This window comes from Aulonocara stuartgranti (assembly GCF_965226115.1).
Source record: "Aulonocara stuartgranti genome assembly, chromosome: 2".
NCBI lineage: Eukaryota > Metazoa > Chordata > Actinopteri > Cichliformes > Cichlidae > Aulonocara > Aulonocara stuartgranti.
This window is the reverse complement of record NC_138940.1, coordinates 24,149,063-24,175,810: the sequence shown is the minus strand read 5'-3', so window position 1 is coordinate 24,175,810 and position 26,748 is coordinate 24,149,063. Positions and strand designations below refer to the sequence as shown.

The 26,748-nt window shown below is 44.0% G+C and overlaps 1 protein-coding gene across 15 annotated transcripts in view; it reads left to right on the top strand.

Annotated features, from left to right (window-relative positions):
- The window catches only part of tenm2a (teneurin transmembrane protein 2a), a 219,546-nt gene that overhangs the window by 162,388 nt on the left and 30,410 nt on the right, over nt 1-26,748 (top strand). For 9 of the 15 annotated variants that reach the window (XM_082504195.1, XM_082504196.1, XM_082504190.1 and 6 more), the window contains 6 exons: nt 1,394-1,625; nt 12,493-12,731; nt 22,722-22,844; nt 24,188-24,414; nt 24,950-25,145; nt 26,639-26,740. In XM_082504195.1, coding sequence (XP_082360321.1) covers nt 1,394-1,625; nt 12,493-12,731; nt 22,722-22,844; nt 24,188-24,414; nt 24,950-25,145; nt 26,639-26,740 — 1,119 coding nt within the window. The remainder of the gene's footprint in view (nt 1-1,393; nt 1,626-12,492; nt 12,732-22,721; nt 22,845-24,187; nt 24,415-24,949; nt 25,146-26,638; nt 26,741-26,748) is intronic. The other 6 variants (XM_082504198.1, XM_082504188.1, XM_082504201.1 and 3 more) reach the window with 1 other exon arrangement.

Genomic DNA, 26,748 nt, shown 5'->3' with positions numbered 1-26,748 from the left:
TCGCAGAGGAATCAGGTCACCTCGCAAACTGGTTGTCATTACAACGGGAGTCGCAAGCAAGCTGGGTTCCCCTTAAACACACATTCAGGAGAACAAAGAAAGATGCATTTGCATAATGTAGATGCAAAATGCATTCGTCTTCTGATTTGGTTTCTATCTGTCAAAAGTCGTCACACCCCCCCCCCCTCCCTCCGCCACACACACACACGTGAACAGGCAAATATCAAAGCGGAAGAGCAGACAGGAGAGTTCAGCACATCCACACTTCTCCCTTCCTCTCGCACGCTGTTTCTTTTCTTATCAAATCCAAGAGAAGTTGACATATGGAGGAGGGCAAGTGTGATCACGCAGCTTGACAAAGCAGTTGCTTTTTTGTTGTTTTCACCCCACACATATGTGTGTGCACGTGCTCCAAACTTTGATCAATTGGAGAAAGACGACGCACCAAGTAAACAGTCTCATGTATCTCCATACTCAGTAATGATGAAAGTCTGATGCGTGGCATCGATGAAAGAAATAGCAAACGATGTCGTAAAGCTGCGTGAAGCATAAATGACGTGCAGGTTTTGCACTGTCATGATATGTAATTTTTTAAGCAGCTGGCAACAAAAAAAGTATGTTAAGATCTCCTGTACCGTATAGTATGTGGTTTATTGATTTTCCCGTGCAAACCCACACACAAGCACGATGAAGATGGGCTCAAATCCCCCACTGATTCATGGAAAGAGGGAGAGGGGGAGGGGGAGAGAACTGTGATGTGTGAATGGGTGTTCTCGTCTGAGTCATCCGGGTTTGTTTTTCAGCTCTCTCACTCAACAGTCCATTAGCTCATTGTTGGAAGGGCTGGTATTGGATTCTAGCTGACATGTTCCCCCAAGTCTGAGAGCAAGAGATGAGGGCGCACGCTGTGCTGAGTGCTCTAATATTGCTCACACGCATCTTTTTGCTACTTGGGGGGGAAAAGAAAACTGGAGAGAAAACGTAAAAGTGAGACAAGGAGAGAGAGGAGTGGATAAAAATGAAGATGGACAAAATGGAGAAAAACGTGAATCAAAATGTAAGAAGATGATTATCAAATTCCACGTATCTGTTGAGCTGGAATTTCCTTCTCAAATAAGTTATCGACCGTTTGGAAAACATGAGACCTACTCCGAACCAAATGATTGCAGAGGCAAAAGTAGTACATAATGGAATGATAATGAAGTTATTTGCAAGCTGAAGAGCTTTGCTTTTGACATACTGCGAAATAATCACCAAATATCAAATAACATTTCTGTTCTACTTTTGGGTTTGTAGCATTTTGGAACCGAGTCCTTGATCCCTTTGATCTGAGACTCTATTTTCACACAGAAGTGTTTTTCTTAAATTCGTCTCTGTGCTTGTTTTCTTCCAGGGGCTGCCAACCACCAGAGTCAGACCACGCTACGACCTCCACTGCCCCCTCCACACAACCACCACACTTTGTCCCACCAGTCTGCCAACAGCCTGAACAGAAACACCCTGAGAGGCGGACGAAACCCCATTCACGCACCCGCTCCGGGGACGGGAGATGGTCCGACCACCCCTGAGTCTGTCCAGTTACAAGACAGCTGGGTGCTTAACAGTAACGTGCCGCTGGAGACCAGGTCAGAGTATATATTTTCTGTTTTGTTTTGGATTGTTTTTCTGTTGACGGGTTTACCTGACGCTGATATCTGGAGCCACTTACAGTAAGCACAGCAGTTGAATAAGCCTTGAGTAATCAATAGTGAGGAATGAAAGGTCAGATCCATTCAGCAACATTTCTGTAAGCTCAGTGTGGCGGTGTCAGACAGAAATGTTAGAAGAGAAAGAAAGAAGCTGTGGTGTATTTGGCCATGATGTAAAATAACAACTATTCACTCACTAGGACTACCACAAAACGTGTTACACTAAAAATGAAAGAATACTTAAGAACTTAAAAAGGAAGGAAATTAGGGAACTGGGAACAAATCAATGGAAGGTCTTGGCAGACTAGCAAAAAAAATATTAGACTTCATGGGCCATGGACACTTTTCAAACTATGTCCTCTTGAAATAAATGGTGCTGTAACCTAAGTGATGAAGTGACTATTTAGTAAGCTGCTGTGGCTGACAAGCTAACTGGTAACAGAGTGTCTTAATAACACTGGCTATCTCTAGCCAGTAATAAGCTGTCGAAGCTTTTTTGCCGTGGCAACTGCTGGTAAGCTTTTGGGAGCCTTTTAATGTTAATGATACGGCAGCCCTGAGAGGTCAAACACACTGGAGCTTAAGAAAAAAACACAATGGAAATATAAAATGACACATTGGAAGTATAAAAAAACAAAATCTCACAAAACACAACAGAAGCGTTTCTGGGGACACAATAACGTGACGGATCAGCGGAAGTGAAAGGAAGCAAAGCATGCAAAGGACTGCAATGAGACATGCTTACAGGAAGCGGAGGATGTGTAGGGTAGTGTGTGTTTGCGTCACATAGAGCAGCGGTCCCCAACCTTTTTTGCGCCACGGACCGGTTTATGTCCAACAATATTTTCACAAACCAGCCTTTAAGGTGTTGCGGATAAATACAACAAAATAAAACCAGTACTGGTACCAAAAAAGGAAGATTTATTCATAACACAGGGGAAAAGACCCAGGAAAACAGAGTTAATTATAAATCGATAAAAAAAATGACGATAATAAGCCCCAAAATCTGTAAATATTTATTATTTAAATATTTGCGTTCTTGTGTAAGAACAGAGACAATTAATATTAATTAATTAATAATAATTTGCTTAGGCTCCAGCTTAGTGGTTATTAGCAAATTATTAGCAACATTCCACTTAACCATTCATCAGCTGCTTTTTCTTGAAATCTACATATAAATAAATCAAAAACTTTTGTATTTTTTAAAATATTTTGGACCAATAACAACAACAAAAAAAATCTACCCATCCCAGCTTTAAAATGAAAGGTCCACTTTGACATCGCCATTCCTTTAAAGGTCAGCAAAGCTTTTAACACCGAAAAGTGGAAAAGTAAAATGTAGACACTTCTCCAGCTGTAACACAAACCTATCACAGTCAGAATATTCATTAACTCCAGTCTACAAAGCTGTGTTCACCAAGCCTAAAAAGAATCCACGTTTTAAAACGTGATCTAAGCCTGCGAAATTTCATTACAAACTCCACCTCAGAGCGCTGTACAAACTACTCTGCCTTCACAAGTGAAACCACTTATTGCAATTGCACTGGAATTAACCGACCCTGTATTTGCTCTTAAAATGCTGCTTTGATCTTTGTCCCTTGTTATTTTTTGTTATTTAACACCCACCTAACACCAATTTATTTTTTAATTCAACAAATCACTGATTGTCTCCGCCATGATGAGTTTGTATATTTAGCATTCTTGTTATAAATGTTATGGAACCCTGAGATATGGATATCAGTTCATAGGCACTGTGAGAGTGGAGCACCTGCATGAATTGTCTGAATAATAAAGTTCAGCTAATTGTCTCTTAAACGTTCATAATTAGGTCCATAATATGTTGCACAAAGATACAATTTCTGTATTTTTTCCTCTTTTATACCAACACAATGGATTTTAAGTCAAATATATGATCAAAGTGCACACTAGCAAGGGTTTTACAACGTTTCGCATTAACTTTGAGACATTTTCAGTCCCAGAAATAATTGTGTGTTTGTGACAAACATCATCATGACCAGACAAGTCCTGTTCTCTTACAGACATAATAGCTGAATGTTGAATTTGCATTTTATAGTTTTGTCACTATCAACAGATATCAGTGCAAATATGGTTGCCATGATTAGGTTGAACAAAACAAAATGAACCTATCAAAGAGATAGGAACAACTTTAGGAGTGGCCAAATCAACAGTTTGGTACATCTGGCACCAAAAAGGCCTGGGAGACCACAAGTACAGTGCACAATCACAGAATTATTTCCATGATTAAGAAAAAAATAAGGTGTAAAACTCTGATTATACTCAAGAAGAAGAAGACCAGATGAGCCAGAAAACAGCTCAGGTACACCCGTAACATGGATAATGACCCATATACAGGAAAAGTCTTCAATGGCAAAGTCAGTCGTTTGTTCTCAGCCAAAAAGAGAATTCTCTTGATCTTAATAAGTATTGAAATTGAATTCAAAGAGACCCACGCAACAGAAGGTGGCTGCAAGAGCATCTCAGTGGAGGACACACAGCATTTATGTGCCGTCCACAGTTCTAAACTTCAAGCAGTCACTGACTGCAAAGGATTTCCATCCAAGTAGTAATAACTATGCTTGTATTTAAAATTGTTAGTTTCTCAGTTTGAGCCTCTGAAAATGGGGGACTGTGTTTAAAAATTACTGTCATTCCTAAGCAGTTAATGCAAAATGTTTGTAAAAGCCCCAGAATTAAAATTGAAAGTCTGCACTTTAATCGCTTATTGATTGTATGCTTTAAAAACCCATTGTGGTGACGTACAGAAGCAAAACTACAAAATGTGTCTCTTTGTCCAAGGAATTATGGACCTAACTGTATCTGCACTGTTTTAGTTCCCAAAGCAACCACGATCTCACACATTTCCATTATTTCTAAACCAGTATATGAACCTTTAAATGAAAAGCCAATGGCTCCAGGCTGTGATTCATAAAAGTGTGCTGCTCAGTTTCCTTCTCTACCTCATCCCCAAACAGGACGCCTTACAAAAGAGTATTATGCATGCAACCTGGAGTGAAGAAGCAGGAAATACAAACCTTTTCACACACTCTACACATGTGGGGGAGGGGGGGGGGGTCAGTACACAAAGAACACTTACCAGGAAAACAGAGCATTCATGCAGGGTATTACTATTCATGAAGCATGGCAGTGAGAGGGAGACTGCCTGCATGCTTGTTCGCATGCGCGTGGTCAGTCTCCGAGCATTTACTCTGCAAGCTGTACTTGTGTTTCTCCTGCTGGGTGCTGAGGCTTCCAGCACTGATGGGCCTGGATAAACTCCCCAGAGCGTTGGACCTGTGCAGTATTTATGAGGCCTGGCTATGTTTAATTCATCCCCACTGATCTCAGGTCTATGCTCAACCTGTGCTCACACATTGTGCTTGTATGCATGATGGGTAGGAACAAGAATACGTACACCTTTAAAAAGAAGCTGTTTCAACTGGCAGTTTCTTCTTCTAGGCCTGCGTTGTTATGTTGACGTGACTGGCACAACATCACTCGAGATGAAGGACGATTTGTTTTTCTTGCAATTTCTGATCCAGTGATGTAGGATGAAAATAAAATCTATTTAAAGTTATAAATCCTTTATAACTTTATAAATCCTGACTGCTATCTTTGCAGATTTGAAGCGTCTCACACACACACGCCCACACTGTTGAGGCCTCTACAGTGCCAGTATTTGGTCATGTTCAGGTGGTGGGGTTTGGCATGGCTCAGAGCCTGTCGCTGTGAATGGAGCCCAGAGCAGCACAGAGAGTATTCCAGCTCCACCCTCCAGCCCAGATTGGGCCCTCCTCTCCAGTCCAGGCTATGGTGGAGGCTGGGTGTGCTGGCTTGAGCTGCTGGAGTTGCTGGAGCTCGTGATTGGGACGGAGCCAGCCAGGCAGAGCCAGCGAGTCACACCATCCCTGTGCTGGCAGAGCCTGTCCTCCATCTCATTATAACCTGCAGCTATAGGAAATGATGAGCAACCTGTTCATGTGAGGGGAGGGAGTGTATGTGTGTACGCTTGTGTGTGTATTTGCATCCAAGCATGTGTTTGTTTTTTGTTTTTTTAAAATCAGACTGCTCCCCACTGTAATCATATGTAAATCTTGGCATTTGTTGTCCACTCATCATGCATTGTGTGTGTGTGTGTGTGTGTGTGTGTGTGTGTGTGTGTGTGTGTGTGTGTGTGTGTGTGTTTGCGTGCGTGCGTGCGTGCGTGCGTGCGTGCGTGCGTGTGTGCGTGCACATGCGTTTTGGCTTGACCCGACAGTGTGACAGCGGTGAGAGGATGAAGATTGATCACCTAAGAACACCCCAGGGCTTGGATGACTGGCAGAGACAGAGAGAGATAGAAACAGACGAGGGGGGCAGGGGGGGGGGCGGTTATATAGCAAAGAAATATAAGTCAGGAGAGTGGGAGGTGAGAGGGCGGGGGAATGTGGAAAGGAATGGTTTACGGTAGAGGAGGGAGAGATAAAGAAGGAGAGAGAGGGAGAGAAATGAAGAGAGGTGGTGATTGAAGGAGATTGTTTTGGGGAGTGTGTGTGAGAGATAGAAAGGCAGAAGAGGGAGATTGAGGCCCGCAGAACATGGATACATTTACCCGTGTGAGATAAATGACTATAGATGGCTGGTGCCGCTGCGTGTGCGTGTGAATGAGAAACACAGAGACAGAATACATTTCTCTGTGTGAATGCGACCGCATGTGTGTGCTCGTGTGTGTGTGCGCACGATTTGTGTGAAAGCATCTGATTTCCAATCGCTCCCTCTGAGCCCCTATGGGTGGCTCATGCCAGGTTCAATCTCCGTGATCTCGGGATATTCCCTTGCACCCCGGCACGCTCCTCTGTGGGCCACAACCCTGGGGGGTGGCGGAATAAGATCACTGAGAGGGATGCGGCATCTCAATTTATCTGGAAGGAGCTGGAAAGGAAGGGGTGGACGTTACTACCGGTTACTTTCAAATGCATTACTGTGGGGACAGATACAAAGATGTTACCTGTTGGAACAACAACCGGTGAAGAAGAAGGAGGAGAGGCAGTATATCTGTTCCTAAATGATATATTGTAGGCACTACTGTAACAGGCACCGCTGTGTAACATCAGGTTTATTAATGACATGACCTCGTATTCATACATTAAAGCTACAAACTCAGTAATTTTTTAATGTTATTTAACAAAAACAAAAATGTTGTACTTCTAAATATACATTGATTAGTGTGTAATTACATCGTCCAACAAAATGACACATTCTCATACATAATCCATTAAAATACATAGGAGCATGCACCAGTTTGTTATTCCCCCAACATATTTGTTGGTCTTCCTCTTCACCTCAATGACAAGAACATATGCATAACATACTCATTAATTTCCAATATTGTCACAGTTACTTATTGTCAGCAGATTAGACAAACGACCATCTCCAGACAAAAGTCTGCTAAACAACAGCAGCAGCTGGTTATAAGCTAGCGTTATACCAGCTAATGTTATGCTCAAGTGTCCTAAAAATCACACTTTTAATCTGATAAACAAGTTTGATGTTTTATGACTTTTATCACTGAGTGTCCGAGTCCACTTCAAAGATAGTTTCACTAATGCTGGCCAACAGAAGCTAATAGCGGCTAACAGAAGCTAATAGCAGCTAACAGCAGCAAAAACAACAGGGCTTATCAACAGAAACGTTCAGCATATCCTAAGCAAGAAACAACTGTAATGTGATTGCCAAATTTTATACAGCAATGCATTACATTACTGCATTGCTGAAAAATTTTATGTGATTACAGTAATGCAATGATAATGAATTGCAAACACGTTCCACCCAACACTAGTAGTGCCATTTTACCCACAGAAGTTACCTCCTGCTGGCCATTAGAAAGAATGCAGTTTTAAGAGGCTAGAGGCTAAGTCCAGTTTTATGTAAAGTCAATGAATCAATGCCTAACTGGCATTTAAAAAGGATCTCTCAAATGTTCCTTTAACAGAATTAAAAAATGGATAAAATCCCAGTACAGCGCCTAGTTTGCAAGGAAAAAAGAAAAATCTAAGATATATACATAATCTGCCTGGATTTTGCTTTTTATGAACATTAGAACTCTGAATTTTCCCCTCATCTGCACAACAATAAGCAAATGAATCCCAGTCTACTGTATCCATCTGCACACAATTTTTTCCTACGATCGTAGCAGGTAGCAATACTCACGACTCCGTCCTTGAGCATCTTCCTCTCCCTGGGCTCTTTGTTTCATTCTCAGATCTGACTGTTTTTCAGTCACCCCCATACCGTGTAGACCCCCGTTAATTGTTCTCTACATCTGATGATGACTCTGAAAGTGCTATGCTAAGCAACCGCATGTTTGTGAGAGCTGAGAATATGAAGAGCGTGCGTGTGTGCGGGCATGCAAAAAGCTTGTGTGTGTTTGTTCGCTCAAGGGGAATGCGAGCTTTGACTTCCTGCTAATTACCCAGCATGCTCTCTGTTCTGTGGTTAATTGTCCAGGTCCTCTTTTTCTCTCAATGGGGAGCGGGGATGGAACGGAGTGAAAACACATCTTCTCGTCTTCTCTCTGTCTTCTAATCTATAGCCTTTATCTCCATTGTCTATCCTTCCCCTCTTGTGTCACTGTTTGTTCCGCAAGGATGAAAATTAAACACTCGGTAGCACATACGGGGCAATCTCATGAAAGAATAACCACATAAATTTATATTTTACTGCGCGTGGGTGGGCGCCTGTGTGTGAGCCCGGGTAAATGTGTGTCAGTGTGTGAGTCAGTTTTGACTAATGTTCTGTATGGATGTGTGTTGCATATATAAGACAGAATGCATGACAGCGAGGTAGCGGTGGTTAAGGGAATCTCTGTCAGCTCTCTCTAATTATGTGTGACATTTCCACGCTGGACCCCTGTCAAAAACCCTACAATAGGCACACACAAAAGCACAAACACAAATACAAGCGTACACACGCACACACCCCAGCCTAATGATACAGAGTTGTGATTGCCGGCTGCCTGCTATGATAGAACCCCTCCATAGTCCTCAGCAACATAAATCAATGTCAATTACCTCCCCAGAGCACATTAGACACTTTCCATTCCTACTCGTAATTAGTATGGCCCATAGACATATTCCCATCCCACACCAAGCTCACAGCGGAGCTTCTGCACACAAACAACAAAGCCAGGGAATGAAATGATTTCACTGCTTAAGTTCAAACACATACCAGCACATCGAATCATACGCTTCGTGTGACACAGAATACAAACAGTTCAGCAGCTCACCCTCTCCTTGTGCTCACACGTGCATTATTTCAGTATCACCATTAATTACCGCTGGCCTTGCCATCACAGTGAGTCAGCAGCTGTGAAAATGAATTGAAACGAGCACATGAGCCGCTTGACCTTGGACGGCGCGCGTGTGTGTTTGAGCATATATGCATGCATGCCAGAGCATATAGGTTTATGCAATGCATAACAATGTGTTGATTTTGGTGAGAGTGAGAATGTGGTATTTTTAGACAATAACCTCTTTTTTTCTTTGGGTGTCATCGCCTCGTGGTCTTTCAGCCTCTATCTGTCTTCAGCTTTTTTCTCTCTCTTTTGCCTATTTTTTTTTTTCCTGGAGTCACAGGCCATACCTGACAGCTAAAAGAGAGGAACAGGGAGAGAAGCAATAGAAGAGGGAAAAAATCCAGCAAGATAGCAGTCCAACAATCAGTGGCTTAAAATGATGAGAGAGAAAGAGAGAGACAAAGCACAGACTGGCTGAATAATTGATAGAGAGTGGAACAGCGCTCCCAAACTAAATCTTCATGCTCTGAGCACGTCACCTGGTTTTGCCAACTGTTTTCAGATGAGCGGACATGCTGTTATGAAACAGCAGCGATCAAAAGGATAGAAGACCACAAAGTGCAGTGAAACACCTTTTTAAACAGATCATCCAGTCCAGTAACAGTGGTGGGTTATTACTGGTCCCATTAGACTAGTCTGAAAAGAAGAGAGAGCAGGCTGCAGAAGAAAGAGGACAACTCAGACACACATCTGTGCAGGAATGAGTCATTTGTCATGGTGTGGAGGTAGAGAGAAAGCACGAGGCTGGGGACTTGGAATCTGCTTTACTCCAGCTTGTCAAAGAGAAACCCGGCAACCTTCTCAGTTTTTCGTGTTTTGTTCGACCGCATATGAAAGATAGACGGTCATGATGTTGCCCACTGATTTGTGGACTACTTTTGGCATTTTAGCCATCATTATCTTGGACTTTTGAAACCCCATGTGACCATATTTAAACTACAGGGTAGAGCTTTTGGTTTATCCATTATTCACCATTATATTAACTGGGATCAATTCAATTCAACTTTATTTATACAGTGCCAAATCACAACGACAGTCACCTCAAGGCACTTTACATTGTAAGGTAGACCCTACAATAATACATACAGAGAAAAAAAAAAAATCATATAAAAATCATCACTTTGGTGACATTGTGAAGGAAAAACTCCCTTTTAACAGGAAGAAACCTCCGGCAGAACCAGGCTCAGGGAGGGGCGGGACCATCTGCTGTGACCGGTTGGGGTGAGAGAAGGAAGACAGGATAAAGACATGCTGTGGAAGAGAGACAGAGATTAATAACAAGTATGACTCAGTGCTGAGAGGTCTATTAACACATAGTGAGTGAGAAAGGTGACTGAAGAAGAAATACTGGTAATGGTTAGCGAAAAAAACAGGTGAAAACCAAGGATACTGTATGCATACAGTAGCACCGATCTTAGCTAAAGCTACCCTTTATTTATTTATTTTGCTGTATTGACGAAGACTTAAAACCAGTGAATGAGACCATAAAGTCACCAGAAAATGTTTTCTGAGCTGATAAATCAAGTGGGTCATCGGGTAATTTTCTCATGGGCATCTTATATACACTCAGATATTCTTCTTTTAAAAATTATTTCAACATTATTACAGCAGCGTGGGATCATCTTGACAGAGAAAAGGCACAAAAGGCAGCCAACATCTAAAGAAGAGCTTTGAATGTCCTTCAAGAAGCCCGGGGAACTATTCCTGAAAACTTCTTAAAGAAATGTCAAGAAAGGTTGTCTAAGAGAGTTCATGCTGTGATGAAGAATAAAGGTGGTCATATACAGATCTTCAAGCTTGTTAGATATGCGCAAACTCTGTTTTTGCCTTATATGCTCTGTTTTAATTTATATTTGCATCTGTTTCCTATTTTACTAGTAAAACATCCAGAAATTAGGGGTTCAAGACTGGTTGGTTTGGGGTTTTTTCATGATTTATAAAGACTTAGTAGTAATTTGGTAGTAATTAGTTCCACCTCTTCATAATGCATTCCACCAAGTCACTGCTTAGTCCTGTGAATCTGGCCTGATTAGGCAGGAGATAAAATTAGAAGTCAGATTTTAAACAAACCCCTGGCTTTGCCAAACATTTAGGAAGAGAAAAACATACAAATTGTAAAATAATTACCCAAATCCTAAACTGTTGGCTTGTTTACTCCCCATCCTATTGTCTCGCCACTTTTTTGGCCTGTCAGAGTAATTATTTTTTGTGAGGATAATGTTATCCTAACAGAGAAGTTATGGAAATAGTTTAGCATTTGTAATAATCCAAAATTATCCATTAATCATGACAGAATGCTGAAAACCCAGACTCTAGGCCTCACACTGCATTTAGATGAAGTGACGGCCAAAAATTGTTTCCTCTCTTTGCAGAAATGTCTGTGTGGCCAAGGTTCATTATTCACAAGATAAAAGTAGGAGAGCATTCAGAGAGCATCTTCATATGTGCACACAAACACAGTAGCAAACACACAAACAAGCAAGTTCCACAAAAAGCTGGCACAAAAAGACTTTATTTTTCTGTTCAGTCATCTCTGAGGCAGTGGAGTGACCTTCTCTCCTCTGATAGATCACACTCACCTCACCTGAGGGCTTTGTTCTGTCATACCACCTGAGGTCTGCGTAGGGGCTGTGTGTGTGCATGCGTGCCACAAAAGATGTCACAAAGGTTTCACTGAAGTTCTTCTTCTTGTGTCCTTTAAAAGAGTCTTCAAGTGCAGTCTTTCTCCTTGCTATGGCGAAAGTGTTCTTTCAAGGTCAGATAACAAAAGAAAATCCGAAAGAAGAAAGGGACATTTTTTTGTAGGAGGGGAACGAGGGAAGACATGATTATAGGAATAAAAAAGGGGGAGAAAGAAGAGGAATATTGGAGTGGTAGTGGAAAAGAAAAGATAAGACAAGAAATAGGAAAAGCAGCTGGGGTAGGGGGAGCAGCGAAAGAGTGAGCGGGTGAGCAGGTGCAGTGATAGCAGAGGATAATGGGTAATATGAGCAAAGGGATGATGGTTCAAATCCCCCTTTTATCCTCTCTCTGAGCTCTGACCCTACCTGGACAATGAGGACAGCAAAAGGGGGATGGCAGTGATCCTCTCCAGCCATTAAGGGCAGAAACAAGGCAAATTATAAGTGGGGTGAACAGAGGAGAAGCGAAGCCACAGAAGAAGGAAAAAAACCGGGCAGAGCAGGTGGAGGTTAAAAAGAGACCTCTGACTGGAACAGCACTGAATTGGAGACACAATCAGTTCAAGGATGTTAAAACCCATATGGCAGGAAGGGTTCATCGGAAAGTAAATTGGACAGAAGCTTGCACATATGCCCTGTCATCCAGACGGTGATTAGGTTATAGTTTGGTGTGTTTGCACTCAAGCAGAGCTTGTTTTAACCACTTACTTTATAAAGCGTCTTTCTGTGTGTGCTGACTTTTCTTTTTTTCACCCCTTTTTCTCATCTTCAGGCATTTTTTGTTCAAGACGTCGTCAGGGACCACCCCTCTCTTCAGTAGCTCCTCCCCCGGATACCCCCTGACCTCGGGAACAGTGTATTCTCCACCGCCTCGCCTGCTACCCAGAAACACCTTCTCCCGCTCAGCCTTCAAACTAAAGAAGCCGTCCAAGTACTGCAGCTGGAAATGTGCCGCGGTGACAGCCATCGCAGCCGCTGCCTTGCTGGCCATCCTGCTGTCTTACTTCATTGGTAAGTGAAAGCATTTTTATGAAAAGGGTTAACCAGATTTTATTTTATTTTTTGTCTATATATACACCCCTGAACAAATACAAGCTCAGTCGACACACTGTGTCGCATTGACCTAAAATGCATAAACCTCCCACACCTCCACGACAAAGTGTCAAGTTAGTAGCCCCTGCCTGTAAAACACAAAGCAGATTCAGAAGGTGTGAGCTTTGTCACTTCAGTCGACTGCTGCACTGTCAAAATCAACCCCAGCTGGAGCCTCGGCCTCCAGTCAGCATCAGTGCACAGGCAGTTAGAGGGGCAGAAAGATACACAAACCGCAGCATACTGCGGCTGTTTCTGCAAGCAGGTATCAGTCAAGGTAGGAATCCTAACAGACCCAGCAGGAAAGTGGATGTTTTTCACTGATCTGAAGCCAACGTGCAATAGTCATACTTTAAGGAATGGCAGATACTCAGAGGAGAGCACTTACCCAGCACATCAGGAAGAGATTCTGATGGGCTGTCTACCGGCGAATCTGTGTGAAGAGAAGGGAGGAAAAAAATACAAAACATTGCTTAGAGTGTGTGTGGGAGTGTGTGTGTGGGTGTGGATTTTATTCCTTCTTGACCTCATTCACTGGACAAAAGAATGCAGACCTATGCATCTGTGTGCGTGTGTGTGTGTGTGTGTGTGTGTGTGTGTGTGTGTGTGTTTGAGGGAGAGAGGAAGACAATAGAAGGAGGAGGAACAGAAAATGAGGAAATGTAATTATGTATGAATGTGCATGTTTGTGTGTTTGTCTACTTCACTATGTTAGTGTGTGTGCAAGAAGGCAGATGTGCCACTGAGCCCCTGATTGGCCTCTTACCCAAGAGACCAGAGTCAACAGATGGGGGGAAGAGTGGCATCAGCAGAAATAACAACCCTCTCTCTCTACATATATTATTAAGATCATTTTTTTCTTTATTTATAAATATATTTATCCAAACGTGACCACATCGATCTAACCGTCCATAGTGAGTTTGTGATATATGCACCCATATGTGTGTCGTATGCATCCTGGCCTACCGAATTTCATGCATGTGCACTCCAATCTGTGCATGTGTCAGTATTTGTGTGATTTGTGTAACCCCCGTGGAGTGCCCTTGACAATAGTGTGTCCTCCAGAGCAGATCAAGGCCTCTTGCCGAGGGCACACAGTAAGATCCATTCTCTCCTGAGCTTTACACGGTCACACTGCAGTAGACAGCCACATATGGAGCCACAAAACAAAAGCCGGGAGAAGGACGAAGGACGGCAACCGCTGCCCTCATACCCCCTAACCCCCCCGAAATCCTCTCCATATATGTACTCAAGGGCACTGGAGCGCAGAAAGGACCAAAGACCTCCCGTTATTCATCTTTTACTCGAAGCGCAGAGCTCACCTGGGGCTTTAATGACACAAATATTTGTTTTCTTCAGAACATATAATTGTTAAATGAACATCTAATTGGGGACATAAATCAAAACACATTTGTTTTAAAGAATAATTTTTGCTTCTACCTTTCTTTTTTTCATACCACTCCATCAGTAATTTTTGGGTACCTGCAGACACATAAAGCTTTCTAACCTGTCTTAATAATAGGTACTTTTAGATTGTAAGCTATATTATAAAAGATTTTTCTTTTTTATTATTGGTGTATTTACAGCACAAAAGAGCAAGCTATCCAGATACCCTGTCAGTATACTGTATAATATTGCATTTTTAATGGAATTGCATGATTAAGGGGAAATAGAGTGTAATATTTTTCCCTCTAAGCCCCACTTTCTGTATATTTTTCAGTTTAGTTTTATTATATGCCAAATAGTGTGTGTGTGTGTGTGTGTGTGTGTGTGTGTGTGTGTGTGTGTGTGTGTGTGTGTGTGTGTGTGCTTCACCACCAAACTTAATTGTCCAACTGGCTATAATTCAGTGAGCTGAAACAAAGCTGAAATGATACTTTATTGTTATTATTACTATTGCTAACTGTGGCCCCTTTTCAGCTGTTGTAAGGAAATGTTTTTGCTCCGGTGTTTTTTCTACGCTGAACAAAGCTGTAGCAGTGCTGCCAAGCCTGAAACCCTTGTGTTTACCATGCTTTTTGTAGCGTTAATCGTGCAGCGAGTTCACTACTCATAAGGGGGATTTTGTACTACCTTGTTTGTGTGTTATGTGTGCGTGGGGCCCAGCGCTCACTGTGGGGATTGTGCAGAGCACCCAGAGCCATGCAGCGTGAAGAGGACCCCTCTGAGGCGTCCGCCCAGGAGCCCACTCATAAATTACACCAAGACACATGTGCCTGAACAGCACTTTTCATTTTTTGTGCTGGTTGGCGTGTGTGTGTGTGAGAACTCCTAACTTCTCCGTGTGTGTCTGAGAGTGTGCTGGCTTTCAAATGATTTGCCTTTCCTTCTTTTTTCTTTATTCAGACTTCACATGAATATTAAGAAGAAAAAAAATTGCTTGACAATCTTCCAGAAACTCAGGAGCGCACATGTGTGTGCCAATTGAGGACGACATCTTCAGAAAAAACATGACTTTGCATGTTTCAGGAGCACAGCTGACTCGCTGTATCTCTGTGAAGCTTATTTACTGTGTCCTACTGTTAGAATGAAGCCTTGGGGATGAGATAAACATACACACGTAGCATGAAAAAAGCGTTTGGAGCTGCGAGTCATTATTTGTGTCTGTGTGAGTTCGAGGGAGTTTATTTGTAAGGGAGGACAGAAAGCGTTTTTTTTTCCCTCTTCAAACTCCAGCGGAGTATGGCCTCCTCTTTATGTGTGAAGGAATGACTGAACGGATGGAGGGAGGAGGATAAACGAGAGTGCTTGTTCTTCATTCCCCCGGCGTCTTGTTTGCTTGCTCCGCATGGAGCACCTGAGCCAAAGGAGAGGTGGTTGCTAGGATACAGGTGAGCGGTTGGCATACAGGAGAGAAGACAGGTCCATCATTGTGAATGGCAACCTGGAGAGAACGAGATAGAGAGGGGTGAGAGAAGAAGAAAAAAAAGGAACGGGGTGGAATGGAGTTGGTGCACAGGGGGCAGAGGGGAACATAAAGGGGAAAGAAAAAGGAGGGATAGATCAGTGGAGAGACAGAGGAGAGGAGGGCTGATATGTCACTGTCAGCACTGTAAGGTGTGAGATTGGTTGATGGGGGGGCGCGGGTGAGGTTGTTTGCGCTGCTGAGGAAAGTAGAGGAGATGAGGAGGAGGAGTGACAAGACAGCCAGGTGTGGAGAGAAGAAACTGAAGGGAGGCAGAAGGGGGAGAGATGAAGGAGAGCGTGGCCTCCTGAGGGCTCTGTCACCTGGAATATCTGCGGGACTAATGTCTCCTAATTGATCACAGCGAGCAGAGAACAGAGGGAGTGTGACAGAGGACAGAGAGAGGCTGTGAAGGACAAGGGGTGACGAAAAAGAGAAGTTAGAGAGGATTAAAAAAAGAGAACAGGGATGTAAACCTCTGAGAGCAAAAACATCCAGCAAGGGGGGTAAAACAGATAGAAATGCGCTGTAGTGAGGAATGAGAGGAGAGCCTGGCTTGATGGATGAGAAATCGAGGTCGTGTCAAACTGCTTGCGCCCAGGTGGACTGTTTTCATACACACATGCACAGGTGTGCCCTTGACTGCAATGAGTAAACTTGCTAGCGGGCGCTTGTGTCACCTTTGCAGGGGTGTTTGGCGCCGATGTGTGCGCGTGTGCATCTGCGGAATTTGTCAGGCGACGTGGCATAATCCACATGGTATTGTCACCACTAATGAGTAAGGGCGCACATACGCACGCACAGGCGCGCGCACACACACGATGTATTTTTAGTCTTACTCTCAGCTCCCCTGTCTGTTGATTCAACAGAACCACACTCCACACACACACACACACACACACAGTGGCACTGTCATCGAGCGTGACCTTCATGCCTCCGAGCCGACCACTTTCCATCCATCACCGCTGTCTTCCTGTTCCAGAGTGATCACAATCGCTTACTGCCCATTCTTCCCGATTACAAGTGTCTCACTACAGTGCATTCATATCCCTGCTCCCTTACATAATCACATGTTAATGATTTTACTGTTCTGCCAATTGAACAGTTTCTGGACTAGAAATACAACATTAGTTCTTCGTCCCTTTCCTTATCAATCATCTTTAGAGCCTTTATATTAATTTTAAGCTCCCAGCCTTGTGTGGATGGGAGGTACTACTGTGCTACTCTTCTGAGAAAGAAAAAAAGATTCAAAAAAAGTACCTAATTACACTTTTTGATATACATGATATACAAAAGTCTACTCTTAACAGGCTAAATGATTGATGTTTTAAAAAGTATTCATTATGTCATATTAAAAATAAGCAAAGATCGTAAAAGCATACAACAAAAGGAGCAATTTTTTCCTAACTTGATCGTCCTTTACGCAAGAACAACTTCTATAGTGCATGCTTGTTTTCCCAAGTAGTTATATGCCAAAGTTTGTATTTATTTGAATAAGACTGCTTCTTTTATGAGTAAGTATAAAAGCAAGTCAAGACAGTCAAGTGAATAGTTGTGTTGGCCATGCAGGTCTCGCAATGTGGCTGCTTTCCAAACGCACCTCCTTGACCCCAAAGTCCCCTCTCACATTGCATGTGGCTTCCCTTCTGCTGATCTGAGGTGGAACAGCTAGAGGTCAGGATGTGTCACTCATGCCAGCGTAGGCGTCCGTGTGTGCATTTAATGTGTGTGTGTGCGGAGGTGAAGATGCAATTGGGCATATGGTGAATGCAGGAACCTGGGCATAAGGATCAGACGTGGAGTGTGTGTCCGCAGCAGCAGGGCCTGTCGGACTGATAAAGGTTAGGATCTTACCACACGTTGCCAGTCCAGAAAATGGGCAGGGCATGGCCAGGACCAGGCACAAGGTGCTATACCATCTGCACCAGAGGGATACATGGGTCAATGCACTGGTAAAGGTAATGCAAAGCAGGGAGCAGGAGCTGTTTAAGTGGTGACATCGATGTTCTTCCTTTGACTTGAGCTTCGGTACATGCTTTAAAGGAAATAATACCCATGTGTGCATGAACTGAGGATTTGCATCCTCACTGATGTCACTGCTGAGCGATGTTCATACCATCTCGTGCATTAGTGTGCACGAGCTCATTTCATTCATTTATTTCCTCATTCATTTATTCATTAGTGCGGGTCTTATCGGGGCCTCAATCGTTAGTCCAATTAGGCCTATGGTGCTTCACTGGTACTGTGTTGGAAACAGGAGATGGATGAAGGCAAAGCGAAAAGAAATTGCTGTCCTCCCTTTTTTTTAGCCTCTCGCTCCGTCTCTCATTTTCTTTCGGTTTCTCCGTCTCTTGGCCTCCACAGCGAACTCTTTTCTCTGTCTTTCGTCCTCACTCATTCTCTCCCACTCTCTGATCTGTGATAAGATAGCATAGTTCCTCATATCCTGTTTCTAATACAGATCGATGAGAGGGAAAGGAGCGAGGTAGGAAGGGAGGGATGAGACGAGGCAGAGTGGGTTGATGTTGCTGGGGGGAGTAAAGCGGCGGGGGGGTCAGGGTAGAGATATCTGAAGAGGAAATGAGGATTCAGAAAGGAGGACATCACTCAGATTCACATCTCTTTTCATTTAACCAATCACACACGTGCACGCGCACCCACACGCGCGCCGGGCGGCTACGTCTGCGCCGGGCCGTCTCAATATTTCGGTGCCAATAAAGAAACCATTTTCAGCTGTGTGATTGAGTGAGTTGCCGTTTCTCTCGGCTAGACACAGCCGTGCAGGTAGGAGCTGCCAGCAACTCGCATAACCTTTTGTGTTGCAGTCAATTACAGTTCAGTTGCATCAGCTGGGTGAGAAGGTCCCGTCGGGGGTTGCAGCGTGCATGCGCGCTTGTTGTTAATACCATGCAATTTTCAGCATGCATACGCATATACACACTCAGAAGCAGACAAATTGTGTCTCTCAGTGTATATGACCCCCAAGGGCAGCAGCCAACCGCCGCCCCCGTTCCTCTGTCTGAGGCTCTAAATGATCTCAGCAAGCAGCGCCTTCAAAACTTAGCCAAGAGAGAAGGCTGCTTTATTTATAGATTACATAAGTGGATACTGTGTGGTAAATTCTGAGAAAACGTCCCAAATGGCCTGAATATTGAGAACCTGAGGCGGCATGCTGCTCTTTTCCTCAGTCTCTTCAATATTAGCAGCACTGCACCTCTGTGCCGCAGAGGTACAGACGCCTCTTTTTTTTCTCAGGTGGCTCCTTTTTTTGCATGTATGTTTTAGGAGTGTGCAAGGTGGGGAAAGCAGAGGGGGGTAGAAAGGCTCCTAAACCAATTAAAAGGCAGACTAAGGATGGTGGGGTGAGTTGGGGGGGAGGTGGTCTACAATTACTGCCCTAATTAAGGTCAGAGTTGTTAATTTAGTGGTGAATTAAAACGGTTAATATGCATTTATCGGGATGGCCAGGGGAGAAGGCGAAATGGGGGGAGAAAAAAAAGTGTTGCCACCGACCAGGGCTTGTGTTCTTTGTGCAATTTTGGTTGCGTTGCATGCGATTGCGTGCGATTGCATGCGACAACATGCGACAACATGCGACAACATGCGACAACATGCGAGAGGCCGTTCTCCGGCTTCTGAGCAATTAGGAGCATCGCAAATGGTTCAGCGGGGATACACTGGCTTTTAAGCAGGCAATGATAAGGTTGAGTTGAGACAGAAAAGGGTGAGAGACATAAGAGCATAGAGAGAGAAAGAGGGGTGGGGAGAGGATTTGAACATTTGGAACATGTTCCAGAGAACAGAATGATGATGATACAATATTTTCCAGTCAGGGGACACTCGCTGCAAAGTCACCTTTCTCCATCTCTGCCTCGCTCTTTATTTTCCTTCTCTTTCCTTCTCTCATCCAGAAATCCATTTACACCCTTTAACTCTGAGATATATAAATATTTCCCAAAACATGCGCATGTGCGTTGTATTTCTGCCTGATTGCCCGTGTTGTGAACCACTTACTGTCAAAGGATGAATCACCACCATCCTTTTTTTTTTTTACCCAACCAGTCAATGAATACGGGGCCACTTATCCCTTAAATCTTTTCTTCTCCTCACTTGCCATCTTCTTCCCCCTTCCTCACTTTATCCGTGGGGGCCTTTATTCATCTTTTCCTCCCTTTTTTTCTGCAACATCATGTGTAGCCTGTTTCTCTGCTCCTCTTTTTTATATTTCCTCAGCGGATTTCATGTGTTCTTTAATATTCTCTCAGTTCTCGCTGTCCTCCAGTATTCTCTCTGTTCCCCCCATGCCTCTCCTCCTCCGTGCTGAGGTTTGGCACAATTTCTCTAAGAGCTCCTGACCGCTGCCCCCTCTCCGAGCCCGGCCACCACCTCTCCCTTTTCATCTCTCTTGTTTCTCCGTCCATCATCCTCCGTCCTTTTTTTTTTTTTTTTGTCATCACATGATCACGTTTTGTTTTCTTCAGACGCTGTTCTTTGCAGATGATACTGGCAAGCACTTTGCCTGTCTGAATTATGCATCGAGATTACATAAAAACCTCACGGAGCAACTGATCTATTTTTAATCTGACTCGTTTGCTTGTTAAACCTGCTTCTCTGTGATCTTTTCTATGTGTGCGTATATGCAGTGTGTGTGTGTGTCTGTCAAATTGAACATGAGTGAGAAGACGGAGATTAAAAAGAAAAACAGCCCAAGTCTGACTATCGCTCTTGTTCTTCCCAAGTCTGTCAGTCGGATCTGATTCAGATAGGCTTTATTGGCATGGTATTTAATAAAGCCTTCCAATCCAGTTTGAAAACAGTAATTATGGCAATTATGATCAGAAAAGAAAATGCTTAAAATTATGGCAACACAAAGCTAAATACATCAATTTCAGCAGTTTCATTTCAGCTAAAATTACACCCTAACAAACTTAGAAGTGTTGTTGAAATAAGGGATGGCACTTGTAAAGAGAATGATAACAAGTGTCTCTCTTTGTCTTTCTTTCTTTCTTTCTTTTGCACGTCTCTCCTGCTCTGTGTCTTGCTGCAAAAGAATCCTGTTGACAAATTGTTGGCTTTTGCGCTTCTGTCGCTAAGGAGTAAGTGTGCCATCTATTGGTCAGCTTTCCACAACCACCCACAGAAGAAGAAGATGAAGAAGGGGGAAAAAAACAAGACAGGAAAAACAAATTTGAGAAAAGTGTGCACCAACCCTCACCGACACAATGATGAGACACACACAGTAAGCTAACTATAGGGCTGTCTGCTATGTGTGTTCTTGGGGATGACCTAGATTGAGAGTGCCGTCACAATAGACTCACAATTGCTTACTGTCTCCAGATGGTTCAATAGGCAAGCTTTCAATCGACTGCTCCCTCTGATACCATCTTTGCGCGCACCTGTGTGTGTGTGTGTGTGTGTGTGTGCGTGTGTGTGTGGATGCATGTCTGCATTATCTACAAGAAGGGACAGGCAGAGATAAGACGAAACGAAAGAAGAAAAAAGAGGAATTAAAAGGAAAAGTAGGAGAGAAATGAAGGTCAGCCCAATGAAAGAGGAGAGGGCAAGAGTTGGTGTAGCAGGGGAAAGAGAAAGGGGTGGGAGCACTCTTTTTGCTTCTCCCAATCCATCTCTTGTTTTCTATACCCCCACGCCCCCACCACCACCCTCACACATGAAAAATAAAAAAGAGCTGACAGTGGAGGCCGGGCAGCAGCCAAAGGTGTCAGCGCTTTCTTTCGACCAGGAGCGAGGGAGGGAGGAAAGAGGGGAATAGCAGAAGCATAAAAAGGAAGAAACAAAGAAGCAGGGTGAGAGAAAAAGAGCGACGGGACACTTTAGGGGGTGAGAATGAGTCTGCCCCGGCAGCGAATCCTAAAGGCGCATCCCCTTCCCTCTGTAACTTTTACACCCCTGTGTGTGCAAACGCTCGGCAAGCACAGATAGAATTTGACAAGAAGGAAATTGATTCCCGGGCTTCAGATTCAGGTGTTGTGAGGCTTCTGCGGTGGGGATAAGGCCGACGCTGAGAAGCGTGCGATAGCGCCTACGTAATGCATTGGACTCGATCACAGATTCGTGCTGCGTGTATCATCAAAGCTCACATCACAGTATTCACGTATACGCGGGAAAATGCTGGTGCATTCCGCCGTTAACATTAACGTTATCTTCGATATTCAGACGCGAGCAGGCGATTCGTCTCCGTTTTTTTCTCCCCACTACAAAGATTCTTTGAAGGCATTAAAGAGATCAAAACAAATCATTTACAACAAACAGAAAACATACCTGTCACCAAATAAATCGCTGAACTTTTGCAGTACGGTCTTTCTGTTTCCTTTTTTTCTTTCAGTTTTTTTTGGGGGGAGGAGGGGGAGTTGGATGGGGAGGAGGAGGAAGAGGAGACGCTTGGCAGCAGGCTAAGGAGGGAAGAGACGTGGGGAGAGTAAAGAGCTGACAAAGTGAAGAGCGAACACACTCGAGCAGCCTTATACCACCAGCACACAATAACACAACAGAGGACAAAAGAAGAGGAGAAGCGAAAGGAGAGCCATGGAGCATTCTCTTCAGAGAGCAATCTGTCACTTGCTCTCTGTGAGACGGTGTAAAGGCTTCCAAATAAAAGCTGAAGATGCTTTCCCCGTGAAAGATGGCTGCGAGAGTTCGGGGGTTAAGAAAGCAAAACAGAGAAGGATTTTTTGGGAAGGTGGTTTAATTGCCTGATTTGTAAGATTTTACCTCTGTTTGTGTGCCTGTTAACTAAACCCGCCACTCTGATGACCGTGCGCTTGATTCATGACTTAAGTATAGAGGTGGCTGATTCTATTGATGCTACGGGATTTGCTGTCTAAATGACAGATCAGATTTAAGAGGGCTGGCCTCATATTTCTTCGCCTTGATGAGTCTTCATCTTGGGCTTTTTATTCATTCATTCATTCATTTATTTATTTATTTATTTCCATCCTCCTTTTCCTCCCCTATATCCTCACTCTTCATCTTTCTGTGTGCAGCAATCAACTTGCTGGGTTTGACGTGGCAGCTGAAGCCATCCGACGGCCCCGTGTTGAACAACGGACTGGGAGCTGGTCTGCCTGTCAACAGCGATGTGGCCACACTGCCCTCTGGAGGGAGAGGTATGAACTGCAACACACACGCACCCCTCCCACACATCTTTGCCTGAAGAAGCAGGCACTTTACATGTTTGAAAAAAAAAGAAACTTAAAGGTTAAGGCTGCTAATGTTCTGCATTGTTTTTCCCCTAGCAACAGACCTCGTGAACATAACAAATTCAACAATAAATAGATCCTAACAAGTGCTGTTTGTGCAGCCAAAGCCTACTCGTTTCTTTCTGCCACAGAGCTCCGGTGCTCCTTCATTTTGATGAGGGGGACGCTGGAGTTTATTTTAAATCGCTTCCACCATTTTTTTATACCATTGTGGAGGTATTTCTCTAAAGCAGCATCCTAATTAGCATGCCAATTGCGTAAAATGAATCAACAGAAGTGACTTTAGTATTTTTAATGCATTTGTGAATATTTATAGCTTAGCTGGCTTGAGGCTGAATGCACCACTCGTTGCAGGAAAGTCAGAAAGTTTTGAAGGACAGACTGCCACATCTCTTGTTGCAAACAAGAAGAATGTCAGCCTTATCTTTTATGGCTTATAAATGCTATATCTGCTGTGTTAAATACTAAAACAGCCCAATAGCTTCTTTTTTTCCCTCCCAACCAGACAGCCTCGCACACATAAATTATTTCTATAATTCATGACGCAGTAGTAGCTGTGCTGTCTGTGTATGCTGTTTAACCACTCTGCTGAGTTGTGTTGAGCTGGGTTTCAGTCAGCAGCGAGGTAAAGCTCCCCTCGCTCACCCCCTCTCTTTAAAGGCCCCCATGCGGTTTTTTCCATCTATTCTTCTTTCGCCTGCTCAATCTCGCTCTGCAACATACACAGCGTGTACTATAGGTATCTGTGGGCTGCTGCTCTGTGTCTGTATTCTGTATTAATCAGAGGACTGCTGTGTGTGTGACTGTCTGGGCCAGATGCCGCTGTTGTTTTTCCACATTGTTACTTTTATTTCTTTGCTATTCTGCGCACAGACGCGCGCTCACATTGCTGTCTTTTCCCTCTCTGGGCTCCAACATTGTGCTGTTAGATGACTGACCTGATTGCAGGATGTTTCTGTGTGCGGGCCTGTCTGCTTGGAAATCTGTGCTCTGCAGTTCTATCAGCCCTCTATCATTTCAGCCCAGACAACAGAGTCAACAGTCGTGCAGGCTTTGATACAGAGGCGTCATTTTGCATCCCGCATATCGCGCCTAACAGCATTCGTTTTAGTATAAACTTTGAACAGTTTGCACAGCTAATGGTGCGTGTCCTCTATACCATTCAATGTTTGTGCCAGGTTATTCCCATTAAAGTGCGATGATTAACTATTGACTGTACCAATCAATGTCTGGAATCACAGATTATGCAGTTTCTTTCCCCTTTGCTCCAGGTCCATGGGCAGGCCGGAACAGCAGTATAGACTCAGGCAGCATCGAGGTTGGGAGGCGGGTGACCCAAGAAGTCCCTCCGGGAGTGTTTTGGAGGTCCCTGCTCCACCTCAGCCAACCACAGTTCCTGAAGTTCAACATCTCCCTCGGCAAAGATGCCCTTTTCGGGGTGTACATCCGCAAGGGCTTGCCTCCTTCGCATGCGCAGGTAAAATCTGTACAAGGACCATCATAATGAAAAAATAATCTTCATATTCATCTGAGTGGAGAATGTATTTTTAAAAAAGAAAGAAAGAAAGAAATGGGCTTGTTTCTTGGGACATCTTAAAATTCATTTGTGATTCATTGTAATAGTTGTTTGAAAAAACTAATTTAGACTAAGATTTACACTTAATTAAATTTCACAGTAATGTAACTTTTACTGCCTCTTATTAATTAGAAGCTACTCCATTAACAATGGATTCGATTTGTAGGAAGGGATAATTGCATTCAGATAGCTGTTTCACTGCCTGACCTGACTTCAGCTGGGGAAACTGCACAGTCGGGGCAAGTGTAAAAACACTCCCCTGCAATGCACACAGACACCCAAAGAAAACCCTGCGAGGAGCTTTGTGTTCCCTTCCTCATGCTTCACTGTCATTTGCCAGCTATCTTATTTACCAAATTCCTCAAGCATATAAAACCATGCCTCATTTTCTGAAGCCTGAAAAAGTGAACTTGCTCTCACACGTTTTCCTCTGCAGTACGACTATATGGAGCGCCTCGATGGGAAGGAGAAGTGGAGCGTGGTGGAGTCTCCACGGGAGAGGAGGAGTATCCAAACCGTGGTCCTCAATGAGGCGGTGTTTGTCCAGTACCTGGACGCCGGTGCCTGGCACCTGGCCTTCTACAACGACGGTCGGGAGCGAGAGACGGTTTCCTTCAGCACGAATGTCATGGGTGAGACAGAGTCGGCATCTGTCGCTGTGGGCGGAGAGGTGGCAGCGCGGCAGGGAAAAGCAGAACGGCAGTGAAAATGAGATTAGGCACCGGATTTTAGGAGCTGGTTAGAGAGAGGCACGCAGAAACTTTCTCTACCACTGGCGGCAAAGCAAGGCTGCTATTTTAGTCAAATAGATTCCCCATCAGTTACTCTGTGACTTTACACATTCACGACGTGCAAAAATGCTCCCCGGCAGCATGTGAACAATGTTGCCAATGCAACACAACCATAGTAACATTGTCAAGTAGGAAAGACTGCTCAGTGAGTTAAAAATGTACGTTTGCCAAAACATAGTTGGGCACGCTAATATGTCCAACAGTGTGACAAAAAAAAACAAAAAAAACCCCACACACTTACATTAAACAACCTTCATCTTTGAGGTGGGTGAGGACCACAGTGTCACACGGCCCTGTAAACAGAATGATTTTAGGATCCTAACCAGATCATTTCGGTTGCATTCGAGCCAAAGGAGAACAAAAGGACAAAAGGCGGGGTTGGATGGAAAGAGTCAAGCGGAGTGAAAGAATCCTTCACTGTCAATAACGGAGGGGTAGAGCTTTCAGCAGTTGGAGTAGTGGCGAGATGGAGAGGCGGAGGCGGCAGGGGCAGAATGAGAGTGGAGTAGTTAGAGGGGGAGTTGGAAGAAAGGCCTAATGGTAGGGGCAAAGCCAGAATGGGATGAAGTGGAGTGAAGGACGGGAGGAGGAGCTGAAGAGGAGAATGGAAGAGAGGGTGGCATTAGGGTAAAGAGGGAGGCGAGGGGCTTTAGTTTTTTTTTATTTAGGGGGGGGTGCATGGAGTAGGGGAAGTGTTAGGAGAAGCAGTGAGGCTTGGCTGTGTCATTCTTTGTGTAAGAAGAGTGGAAGTTGGAAGAAGCATATAGAACAGAGAGGATAAAAGTCCAAGTGTCCTCCTTGTGATTATGATTAGCACCGACCCCGTTCCTTCCCACCAAACTGTTTCTCATTTCTAGTGAGTAGGTTAGAAGGCAGATGGAGCAGCTCAGAGTCCAGCTAAAATCTGGCCTAGCTGCACCAAACATCCGCAGCTTGATGAAATATTAGTGACCTCGGTGGGGCCGGACATGAGTGAGGAGTGAGAAAGTGAGCCATGGATAGAAAAGGGTCGAAGAGAAAGAAGGAGAGTGGAGGGGGATACTCTTGTTTTCTATGAGCGGAGCATTGGTGGATCCCATCTCATCAAAATGGCTGATTCATAATACATTCCTGCCACATTATGAAAAATGCAGACAAAAAAGAAACTCATGGAATCTTGGAGGAGGGCGTTTGATGTCTGTGCGACTGTGAGACTCGGCAGCGCTTCGACTCAATTTGTAGTATCTTAAAGAATGAATTGTGCCAATGGTTTAATGGAAGGCTTTGATGCTTGCCGTCACACTGTCTCACCCCTCGCCTCTCCCTCTCTCTGTCTCACTTCATCTTCTTCACAGATTCAGTGCAAGAGTGCCCGCGCAATTGCCATGGCAACGGAGAGTGTAATTCTGGTGTGTGCCACTGCTTCCCAGGATTCCATGGCATGGACTGCTCCAAAGGTATTAGC